Source organism: Lutra lutra, chromosome 11 (assembly GCF_902655055.1).
Source record: "Lutra lutra chromosome 11, mLutLut1.2, whole genome shotgun sequence".
NCBI classification, from domain to species: domain Eukaryota; kingdom Metazoa; phylum Chordata; class Mammalia; order Carnivora; family Mustelidae; genus Lutra; species Lutra lutra.
In genome coordinates this window covers 10,949,971-10,961,561 of record NC_062288.1, presented here as the reverse complement: position 1 = coordinate 10,961,561, position 11,591 = coordinate 10,949,971, and the positions used below count along the sequence as shown (strand labels likewise).

Below are 11,591 nucleotides of genomic sequence, written 5' to 3'. Positions count from 1 at the left end.
AATAAAATTGAATAAAATGAGCTAAAAGATTGATACTCACTTTTTTATTTTGGAAAATATTTTATAGGTTCTGACTTCATATGTAAGTTACATATATATCGAACATATGCACACTGAAATAAAACTGAATAACAGAAAGATGTATAAGGGAATTTTTAAAAAATAATTCTTGGTGGAGAAGGCCTTTCTCAACGTGGCACAAAATCCAGAAGTCATAATGAAAAATAAAAACCAACATATTTTATCACATAAAAATTTAACATATCTGTGTAACAAAAAAACCCACAACATTGAAAGACAAAAAAAAAAAAAAAAAAAAAAAGTCAGGAAAAGATATCTGCAATGTATTCAATGGGTAAAGGTTTGAATCCTCATGATGGATTTTAAAGGCCCACAAATTTTATAACAGGCTTTCCATCAAGTGCTGGGCCATATTTCCCCTCCCACTGAAATGAGCCCCTGGTGCTGTTTTAACCGATAGGATAGGGTTTCTGGGCCTCACTGGGCCTTAAAGGACCATAGGCTTTCACTTCCTGTCTCGTGGAACACTCCCTCTTCTATCCCTAACTTGCAACATAAAAAGTCCAACTACCCTCATGGAAAGCCAACGTGAGGAGGAACGGGACCTGCTGAGCAGGGCCTTCCCGTCATCCCTGCCAAGGTGACAGCCTTGTGAGCAGAGCCGTTGTGTGTCCTCTAGCTAAACACTGAGTGACCCCAGGCAATGCCACTTGGAATAGAAGAATCACAGAGGCAAGCCCTGCTTGAGTTCCTAACCCATAAAATCATGAGATACAATACTATGTTGATTATGTTAAGCCACTAAATTGTGGACTACTTTGTTATAGAACAATAGATAATAGGTCTAATCTTTAATTTATGTAAAGATTTTATAAATCATTGAAAAGATTGATAAAATCAATCAATTGAGAGAGAGGAGATATTAACAAGCAATTTATGGCAGAAATACAGTGACCATTAAATATATTTAAGAATCCCAGATTCACTGGTAATCAAATAAATAAGATTTTTTTTTTTTTTTTTTTGGACAACTGAAAAAATTAAAGAAGCCTAATTCTGGTAAGGCTATAGGGAGTTAAGCACTGCCATCTATTATTTATGGAAATGGAAACGGCAATCTGACAATAGGACTTCCGAGTCTGATGCAGAAACCAGGAGGGAAGAGAGACTAGTAATTTGATTGTATGAAATGCAAAACATCTCCAAGACAAAAGAAGTACCATTAATTCGGGTAAAGTGTATATTCATCAGTGGATTATCAGTATTTATTTCTTGCTCAAATCACCAAACAATGGAGGTAAGCAGGTAGATGCTGCTCACCATTGTTAAAAAACAAAAATCCACCTGAGTGAATTTAAAGATCGAACTGGCTTTATTCAATGATTCATGATTGTGAAGGATCCCATCTGGCAACAGCAGGGAGATCTGCTGAGGGGCAGGAAAGGAAAGGTTTTTAAACGTGGAAAGGGGCCCAGCACATTTTAAAAAAGAGGAAAGGGGCCCACCAACTCAGCATCCGCTTGTGGGAAGGAAAATCCCAAAGATAAACCAGACCCTGAGAATGCAGCCTGGGGCGACCAGGAAGTCGGCGGGGCCTTCCGGATGGACATCAGGCCCTGCAATCGATCATTACATCAATATCAATATATATATCTCTCTATATATATAGATATTTTATTTGAAAGAGAGAATGAGAGAGAGAAAGACAACACAAGAAGGGGAGGGTCAGAGAGAGAAGCAGGCTCCCTGCTGAGCAGGAAGCCCGAGGCAGGACTCGATCCCAAGACTCCAGGATCATGACCTGAGCTGAAGGCAATCCTTTAACCAACTGAGCCATGCAGACGTCCCATGTTTGTGCATATATTCTTTTTTTTTTTTTTTAAGATTTTATTTAATTGACCTAAACCAAAATTTTGCTGCAGCTTTTTAAGGACACTATGTCATGTTTTAGTATCAGAATTATGCTTATATCCCACAAAATGAATTTGAAAACATTCCGGATATGGTGATGATCTGAGATGACTGGCCGAGATGGCACAGATGGGCTCTGGTCCTCCACCAAGGCTCCATGATCAAGCAGGAGCAAACCGGAGCTCTCCTCTTAGGAAAGGGGCCGGGTGGTAAGGACACCACGGCTGCTGTGTTGAATAGTGTCCACCCCGCTTACGGTGTTGTGCTCCATATTACTTTTTAGAACAAGAGCATTATCTGATATTTAAAAGTAAGCAAACACTTGGGGCGCCTGGGTGGCTCACTGGGTTAAAGCCTCTGCCTTTGGCTCAGATCATGATCTCAGGGTCCTGGGATCGAGCTCTGCATCGGGTTCTCTGCTCAGCAGGGAGCCTGCTTCCCTTCCTCTCTCTCTGCCTGCCTCTCTGCCCACTTGTGATCTCTGTCAAATAAATAAAAATAAAATCTTAAAAAAAAAAAAGTAAGCAAACACTTATCTAATGAAGCTAACTGACCCTGGACATTTTTTGGAAGTCATTACTTAGTAACTTTAACAATTTTTTTCAATGGTTATTGATTATTTAGGTTTTCTACTTCTTCGAGTCTAATTCCCATTTCATTGAGTTTTCCAAATTTATCCAAACAGTATACAGATACAGTATATTTCCCTGCAATAATTTATCTTCTCCCCCAGCTTATCCTTTTTGGCTTTATATGTCTCTTCTTTTATGCTTTCTGGTTTTTATGCTTCCTTGGGAACGCCTTGACTTGTCTTTCCATATATGATCTGCATTTATTCTCCAAACTCACCCTTCATTGGAAAGTGAGTCAGCTTGGTTTAACTTGTACCATCAGTCACATTTCCTGTTTGACACCTCAAATTATATTGTGCTATTTATTTATCTTTTTGACAAAGAGAGAGTGAAAGAGGAAACACAAGCAGGGGAAGTGGGGGAGGGAGAAGGAGGCCTCCCGCCAAGCAGGGAGCCCGACGACGCAGGGCTTGATCCCAGGACCCTGGAATCCCAACCTAAGCCAAAGGCAGACGCTTAACCGACTGAGCCACCCAGGCACCCCCTGTGCTATTTTTTTTTTTAAGATTTTATTTATTTATTTATTTGACAGACGAAGGTCACAAGTAGGCAGAGAAGCAGGCAGAGAGAGAGGAGGAAGCAGGCCCCCCCGCAGAGTGGAGAGCCCGATGCGGGGCTCAATCCCAGGACCCTGGGATCATGACCTGAGCCAAAGGCAGAGGCTTTAACCCACTGAGCCACCCAGGTGCCCCCCTGTGCTATTTTTTAATGGCAACAATCAGAGTTGCTGTTGAGTCCCTTCTAAATGAGATGAGGATTTTTTAACATGGCTTTTTCTTTCACCCACCACTTCACCATAGATTTTACATTATACATCTTCACGTTCATAATCCTTTGGACAGGTAGCTCAGTGGGTTAAAGCCTCTGCCTTTGGCTCAGGTCATGATCTCAGGGTCCTGGGATCGAGTCCCGCATCGGGCTCTCTGCTCAGCAGGGAGCCTGCTTCTCCCTTTCTCATTGCCTGCCTGCCTACTTGTGATCTCTGTCAAATAAATAAAATCTTTTAAAAAATAATCTTTTGGACATTCGCTTTGCTTTATAACCATATGATTCTTTGGACTTGACAGTTTTTAACTGGTATTTCACATTCAATTTTGCTCATTCTTTTTTCTTTTAATGTGGAACACTTCACGAATTTGCATGTCATCCTTGCCCAGGGGCCATGGTAACCTTCTCTGTGTCATTCCTATTTTAATATATGTGCTGCCAAAGCAAGCACAACTTTGCTCATTCTTTTATTACTTATTTTTCACCTTTGTAGATATAATTTTGGACAGCTGCGGCAGGTCTAGGATACACGAATGTCGTCGTGTGTGTGTATGTGTGTGTGTGTGTGTGTGTGTGTGTATGTGTTCCTAGAGAAGGCACTACTTCTTACTTTATATTCCAGGATCCAGTGCCCCACTACGTGTCCGTATCTGCTGCTTGCATTATTATGTCATTAGGAACTGTAATCACTGAATGTCCAAAAAAGGAAAATGATCATGGGAGAACCACAGCTATGGCCACTTCAGAAATCAGCTTCTTCCAAGAGTGCTGTGGCTGTACACATTCCGGTTGGCAAAGATTCAAGTTCGTCGGTATTAATGCATTGTGGAAAGAAAGGGATAGAAATCTACCTTCTTCCTGCTACTCCCTGAAAGCTCAGGCCTTCGTGCTGTGGCTGGCACACGACAACTCAATAAAGGAACTACGCTTCAGTTACTCAACTCCATTTCAGACTAAGAATTCCCTGGAGCAAAAACCAATTCCTCATTTTTTTTAGACCAAAATTTTAAATGCTCAGTACCAAGCACCTTAGGACCTTAATAGGTACTCAAAAAGGCCTAAGCCCAATTTTTTTTTAAATTTTTTTTTTCCTAAGCCCAATTTTTAACACTATACAATTTTAGTTGCAAGTTAAATCCACCTCTCTATTCTAAATCAGAATCCCAAGCACAAACTTTTCCCCTAGGAAATGCATTCCGGGATAGTAATGGAATCGCTCCCAAGAGAAACATTCCCAAGTCTACTTTCGCATTTCACTGCAGTGTTCATGGACGTCCTATAAACAAATTCAACCCCTGCCCTCCCAACAAACACTGGGCCTGGAAACTGAGGTCCCTTCTCACAAAACAGCAAAGTTGGCACAAAAGAATGAGGTCAGGCTGTGGCAATGTGTTCTAATACGGGCTCCCACACTTAGCTTGCCTTAATACTTAAGCTCTAAGACTTAATGTCCCAATTTTTAAAATACAGTGAATACGTATCTCCTTTGCTAAGCTACTATGCTTTGTTGCAAATAAAGCACCTAGGGCCATGTGGACGTAAAAATTTTTTTTTTTAAGATTTTATTTATTTATTTGACAGAGAGAGATCACAAGTAGACGGAGAGGCAGGCAGAGAGAGAGAGAGAGAGGGAAGCAGGCTCCCTGCTGAGCAGAGAGCCCGATGCGGGCCTCGATCCCAGGACCCTGAGATCATGACCTGAGCCGAAGGCAGAGGCTTAACCCACTGAGCCACCCAGGTGCCCGAAAAATTTATTTTTAATTACAACTTGTGTCATGCAACAGGCATGGGATCGCCTACCACCATTTCACAAGAGTGAAGTAATGCAGTTGTCACTTGCCACTTGCAAAAGAGAGAGTAAAGGCAGTATTTATAAGTCAAATACTTGCAATATGGGAAGTCTTCGTACTTAAAAGTAAAATTTGAATTCTTTTAAAATGTTTCTGGTAATTCTTTTACAATTTCCTCAAATTAATATTTTGCATGAAATGTCCCAGGTGTATAGTAGTGGGACTATCTTTCTTTTCACAAAGGTGTATACATCGGTTCATGGGTTTCACATGCCCAGTATTCACTTTATTTTCTTCTATATTAATGTACTCTTTGTAAATGCACGCAACAGAGTATGCCTGACACGAGCAGTCAAGAAGTTTCTTTTCATTCATAATGGCCATAACTTTATAATCAAGAACTAATTATAAACTTCCCAGCCTCAACCCACATGAATGATGAACCAATATAAGGAAAAACAGCTTCAGTTTTCTCCAGGTATTTTATGCAAGACGCAGGGTAGCCACATCCCATGAAATGCCGATTGCCACTAGGGGGATGTTGCCCTACTCGATCAAATAAAAGTACTGTCACACAGCTAAAAGCTTTGTATAGATGTATTTCTGTTCTTGGTTGCTAAAACGTAGGCAGTTTGGTAAATACGCTTGTCTCTTGTGCTTTTTCTACTTTGGGTTATGTATTTTATAGATGACACACACAATCAACTCTACAGGTTAAGAGCGCTAAGTATTATTTTTACTATAGACCTTTTCTTCCTTCCCATTTAAGATGGGAAGACCCAGCCTTTGGTATCAATAACTTATTTCCATGACAATATTTAAAGGGTATCATCAGTGTTCATTGCAGTTGTGTAGTCTTTCCGTAAAGGGGTGGCGAGAGCCTCTTTGCTCTCAGTAAGTGCTCTAGGCTGATGGATAAACACACTAAATTTAACACCCTGGTTGTTGGCAGCTCTGACAAAACCACTATTGGCAGTCATCGTGATGGCTTTTAGAGTGTCTCCTGTCCCAAAAATTGTTAGCGAGCGGCTATTGATTTTTGAACTGGCCACCAGTCTCAAGGCACGCTCAGAAGGCTGGTCGGGCACCACATTAATTCGCTTAATCAGCATAGTGGCCCTCTCTCTCTCCCCAGGTCCTCCTAAGGTATCTAGAATAGACTGAAAGTCTTTGACAGCCGAATGACAGGCAAACAACTCCTTGTCCTTCATAAACGCCTCCAACTGTGGCAAAACCTGCTCCTTCCTCTCTTGCTCTGCTTGTTCCGTAAGCACTTTCTCTTTGAAGACAAAGTGGCAGCCTCCATAGCTGAGGGCAGATACGTATGTGATTAAAGTCGTAATGTCCAGATTCACTCTTTTGCACACATCGACCTTAATTTCCGTTGGAAAGGCAACACTTGCTAGAATATTTTCTCGGTCCACTTGGGTCACCTGCAAAAGTTCAGGGCCCTCGTCGTCTGACTCACTCTCACTGGGCTGGAGCTCTTCTGGGTGATCTAACAGAGAGTTAACGGCTACTATGTCTCCTCTCACAGAAATGCCCATTTCTTTGAGCTTCTCTGCCATGGGGCTGGAGACGCTGTTGTAAAATGCAAAGATGATGTGAGGGTTGCTGTACTGCACTGGCTGCTGGTGACTGGCCTGGAGGAAGTCTTCAGCCTGCTCAATGATACTTTTGTCACCATACTGGCCCCTGCCCAGCCAGATGTTATGAAGAGCTTCAGCCTTTCGGCCAATGGCTTTCACCCACGTGTGACCACCATTTGCAACCACATCCACCACAAGGGTCTGCTTTTCTCCCACGGTATCTGTGTAACCAAAGACATGAAGAACACTAACGACTTCTTCCAAGTTTTCTGCTGATTCCACGATGGCTCTTAGGTGTGTTAGGTTAGTGCTCTGTAGATGGGATTCCTTAATCGCTACTTTCCCGGCTTCTACTTTCTGTAAGAATTTTAACTCTGCCTTCAATTTGCTGCACAGCTTTGCGCCACCTTCTATGCCACCTTTTCTTGATCTAGAAAGTGATTCTGCTCTCTTGATCAGTTCCTTGGCTATGGCGATTCGTTCACAGAGCATGGAGTGTGCAGACATGCTGACAGCATTATTCCTTTCCTATGGAAAGAAAAGAAACAAGGCAAATCGAAACAGTCCTAAGAAATGATGGCAATCAATTCTTCACTGAGGATTATACAACTTCAATCTAGCAACAAAGCTTATGGAGGCTGAATCTTCTTCTGCATGGCTGATTTTGGAGTGACTTCCTCCTGTGACAACTAAGGAAAGGATACCTATATTTCCAAACTCTTCTTTTGGTATGTTGGATTCTGACAAGCTTTTTTAGACCTTTATTTCTTCAGTCTGAAGGTCACGTTCAGCACGTCCAGGGTCAGGGTAAAATGCAGGAGTTCGGCAAACTGCTACATAAGGAGCTCCCTGATCAGCAGCTTTACTGTTTGCTTGGAGAACAATTTTTATAAAAGGCTCGGAAAGTGAAGAGAGCGTGATTAAAAATATCCACACAGACTAGCTGGTTAGCAAATGGTCCAAACCAAAAGTGTCTCCCAAAATGACCACTCTAAGCCTTTCTGATCTTTTCCTCCCTCGCGAGTGGGTCCCCTCTACCCGACTGCCTCGTGCTATCGCACGGGCACACGGTACACCCGCCACAGAATCAAGACTGCCTCGTTCCTGCATCTGACGTCAACCCAGTGCATTTTAAAAGACGGAAGGGACCCACCAACTGGGCTCCGGCTCCCAGGAAGGAAAAGCCCGAAGACAAACTAGACCCCGAGAGTGCAGCCCGCGGCGACACGGAGGTCAGCGGGGCCTTCCGGGCGGGCATCGGGCCCTGCAGCCGTACCGGGTCCGCCCGCACAGCTCGGCCCGGCCGCGCTGACTCGGGCTCAAACAGCCCCCGAAGCCAGCGCTGGGCGTGGAGGGCAGGACGGGGGGGCGCGCGGCGGCCCGGAGTCCGCCCCTCCCGGCCCCGCCGGCCGGCCAACCCCTCCAGGCCGAGGAAGTGGCGCCCCGCTCCCTCCCTCCGCCTCCCCGGCTCCTCACCGGCTGCGCCAGGACCGCGTGCGCGAGCAGGCAAACACGTGCGCGCGCGAGGCCGGGACCCGCCGGGAATGCTCGCCCGGCAGACCCCACCCCACTCCTAGCAGCCGCTGGTGCTCAACCCGCGCGAGCGCGGCCGCCTCGGGAGCCTCCTGAGTCACGTGGTCCCGCGCCGGGTGACGCCGAGTCCGCGAGTCCCAGGCGGGAGCGTGGCCTCCCGAGCGCGGCTGACGCTAACGCGGCCGCCATGTTTGTTGAGGGCACCCGGCTTCTCCCACTCTTGCATCAGGAAGAGATCGCGAGTTCGCGGCAACCTCGCCCCGGGGAAGCAGAGATGGAGCTCTCGGGGCCAGGCAGCACTCCCAGTAGGGCGCCGGCCACTCGGTCTCGCAGGGTGACCCCGCGCTTAATCCCTTTAGCTCGGTTTGGACTTTTCCGGGGGCAGAAGTCGTGCATTTTGGTGGAGACTATCTCCCGGTTGCGCCCAAGGACTGTGTTTCTGCCGTCAAGCTCAAACCCCTTAACAAGTGGCAGGCAGTGGAAGAATTTTCGGCTCATTTTAATAGAAGAGAGAACAGAGAGCGTGTTCAAAGGTTTCACGCAAGTGTTAAGTGCTAGAGCTGGGACTCTTGATTCCAAGCCAAAGCACTTTCTACTGCGCGATTCGGAGCTCTCCACAGCAAGTGTGATACCAGAGATGTGCTACCTTTCTGGAGGACATATGATCCAATGACTTCGGAGAGGAAGAAACTTGTATTAGCCTAATAAGAGTGTCCAAAGTCAACCACAGGCTTAGGACTTTTGATATAGTAAAGCTAATTTTAAAAAATCCTTAAAAGGACTTCAAATTAACATTAATCCTATGTATATCTCCTCCCAAACCTTATTTGCCACCCTTAGGAAAGGAAAAGGAATAAACCCACAGAAGTAACAAGAACAAGAAAATGACGGCACATGAAATGTCAATACATTTTTGGAAGACAAAGAGCAGTAACACTTATTCAATGCTTATTTTATGGCAGGCGTTATTCCAAGTGCTTTTCACATACTAACTTATTTAATCCTCTTCACAAAGTAAAAGATAGATATATTTTATTTATTTTTTAAAGGTTTTATTTATTTGACAGAGAGAGATCACAAGTAGGCAGAGAGCCAGGCCGAGAGAGGGGGAAGAGGGGGAGAGAGAGAGAGGGGGAAGCAGGCTCCCTGCTGAGCAGAGCCAGATGTGGGGATCGATCCCAAGGTAGATATATTTTAAAGCTAAGACCACCACAAAGGGGTCATCTAACCCAGGCAGCCTCTCTGTAAGCGGAGAAGTTTGCACAGTGGAGCAAAATGTCTGCAGCAAGTGACTCACAAAGCAGAACCCAGAAAGGCCGTGGAACTGCAGGTGCCTAGAAGGTAGAAGGGAGGCGAGCAGTGCAGCTGGACCGAAAGTGGGCACTGCTTATAACCCTGTAAAAACAAACATTCAAGTTCTCTCTCAAGTCCAGTGCAGCTGGGCATTTAGCCACCCTTCTCCTGGCAAAAAACTATCATGCTGACAGCAGGGAGTCAGAGGGCTTCCAGACACATGAAGGTGGTCAATTTTCTGTGGAATGTGAAATACTGTTAGTTCCTTCTCTGCCTCTCCCAGGATGCTGACACTCCTCTTCCTAAGCCCTATTTTTTTCTGGGGAAACTGAGCAAATGGAAGACCACTGAGAAATGGTTTACAGCAACAACCCCCAGTAAGTAGGTTTGGAACTCACAAACACAGCACTTCCAAACATTTTTCTGTTTGGAATTTTAAGTAAACCAGAAAGTAGAACAAAATGGTTTTTTGAAAGTATTCTATAACTAGCCTCCTCAGATAAAAGGTAGTTCATTCATGAAACATGAGGACTTTAGAACTTTTTTAAAGGGAGGTGAGAGTGTAAGAAAGAATTTTTCAAAATTAAAAATGATATCCCCAGTTTTAAAATATCAATTACGAGTAGGAAAGGGTGGGTAAAACTGTACTAGAATGTACAATAAAGACAAGTAAAAAATACAGAAAAAAAAAGGAAATTTCTCAAACACTAGGAAACTGACCCAGAACTGAAAGATTTTAGTTTCTACAGTGAAAGGGCCTACCGAATTCTCAACACAATGTTAAGAAACCCACAGAAAGGGACACGTCAGTGTGAAATTTCAGAATGTTGCAAATAAAAGGTCGTAACTGCGGAGGGGAAAAAAAGTTATAAAGAAAGGATCTGGAACACATACGCAACAGCATTAGGTTTCTGATCAGCAACACTGGAATCTAGGAGGAATGCCTGTAAAACATGGAGATCATTTCTAACCTAGAATTTTTAAACCCAGCCAACCGAGATAGAATATAGTTTCAAACCTGCAACTATCCTAGAGCAGAGCAGAAAGAGGGTTCCGAGACAGAAACTTCTGGAGGTGTTTGGAGGGGAAGAAGGATGCCGGAGGATTAGGGAGAGAACAGCGAAGATCACTTGACATCGTATACTGAGGGAAACACTATGTAAAAGGTTTTACAATCCTGTTGGGGGAATCTCAGAATTGGTGATAGCTACACAGAATACAAAAAAGTGAAGCAATTATCACCTCCAGGAAATTTATTTAGGAAATATAATAACAGTTTACTTGCAAAGCCATTAATAAAAGCGTTTACACTGAACATTGTGATCTAATTAAACTGAGGCAGAGAGAAAGTGAGGATAGTGTAAGAGTTCTAAATTCTCACCTTGCAGAATATAAAGTCTAAATAGTGGCTAACCTCCAGGAATCCGGAGAACTGCATAAGCCTACTATTTAAAATATGGAAGACAGTACTTGCTGGAATACCTAAAAAAGTTAAAAGTAATGAAACTCAGGGGCATCGCCTCAAATGAAGTGTTAAAATTATCTACCCTTTTAAAATACGCTCATGCTTAGGAAGCTGATTATCACTCACCTGGTATCTGATAAAGATGGGGACTTTAAGGACTAGGCTGGCAGTTTTCATCCATGAAAAATCAATGAACAGATGAAAACTCCTTTGACCCTCCTTATCACCCAGTCAGAGCCCAGTGAACCAGTACTCAGTAATCACAAAGATCAATATATGAATTTAAACATTTTCCATGTTTCATAACTAATAATTATTTTGCAAACTTAAGTTTGTGGTTCATTGATGAACTAGAAAAGAGAAAGGACAGAACAAGCGGAGGCAAAGCCTTTAGGAGTGGGAAGATTAAAAATGAACCAAGATCAGAGAGGGGCTGTGAACATTAGGAGCCCTGTGATGCTTAAGGAGGTTTAAACCAGCTCAATTCCACAAGCTGGAATGACTGAAGTGTTGTGAGACATTTAGGGATGGGGTCGGCAATTGAATTCCCCAAGAACTGGGAGCAAAAGGAATGGCTTTTCTGGTCAAT

The 11,591-nt window shown here is 43.7% G+C and overlaps 1 protein-coding gene and 1 non-coding gene across 5 annotated transcripts; both read right to left on the bottom strand.

Moving 5' to 3' along the window:
- Nucleotides 1–3,676: 3,676 nt before the first annotated feature.
- On the bottom strand, nucleotides 3,677–3,783 carry LOC125081507 (U6 spliceosomal RNA). Its single transcript, XR_007121712.1, has one exon. It is a non-coding gene; the product is annotated as a U6 spliceosomal RNA (small nuclear RNA).
- Nucleotides 3,784–4,999: 1,216 nt separating this feature from the next.
- C11H7orf25 (chromosome 11 C7orf25 homolog) lies at nucleotides 5,000–8,601 on the bottom strand. 4 transcript variants are annotated; one of them, XM_047694539.1, is made up of 3 exons: nucleotides 8,188–8,601; nucleotides 7,416–7,576; nucleotides 5,000–7,239 (listed from the first exon to the last, which is right to left on the bottom strand). In XM_047694539.1, exon 3 carries the CDS (start codon nucleotides 7,216–7,218, stop codon nucleotides 5,941–5,943), a length of 1,278 nt encoding a protein of 425 aa, XP_047550495.1. In that variant the 5' UTR covers nucleotides 7,219–7,239; nucleotides 7,416–7,576; nucleotides 8,188–8,601; the 3' UTR covers nucleotides 5,000–5,940. The 4 variants fall into 4 exon arrangements, with proteins under 4 accessions (XP_047550495.1, XP_047550496.1, XP_047550494.1 ...); XM_047694540.1 differs by lacking the exons at nucleotides 7,416–7,576; nucleotides 8,188–8,601 and adding an exon at nucleotides 7,988–8,173; XM_047694538.1 differs by lacking the exon at nucleotides 7,416–7,576 and having other exon boundaries at nucleotides 5,001–7,239; nucleotides 8,188–8,598.
- Between the last annotated feature and the right edge of the window lie 2,990 nt (nucleotides 8,602–11,591).

Excerpts from the sequence above, each read along its gene's own strand:
- C11H7orf25 (XM_047694541.1), bottom strand. The coding sequence starts at position 7,969 with ATGCCCGCCCGGAAGGCCCCGCTGACCTCCGTGTCGCCGCGGGCTGCA. Across the intron at positions 7,240-7,864 it reads TGGGAGCCGGAGCCCAGTTG|GAAAGGAATAATGCTGTCAG; the intron begins GTGGGTCCCTTC and ends TTCTTTCCATAG.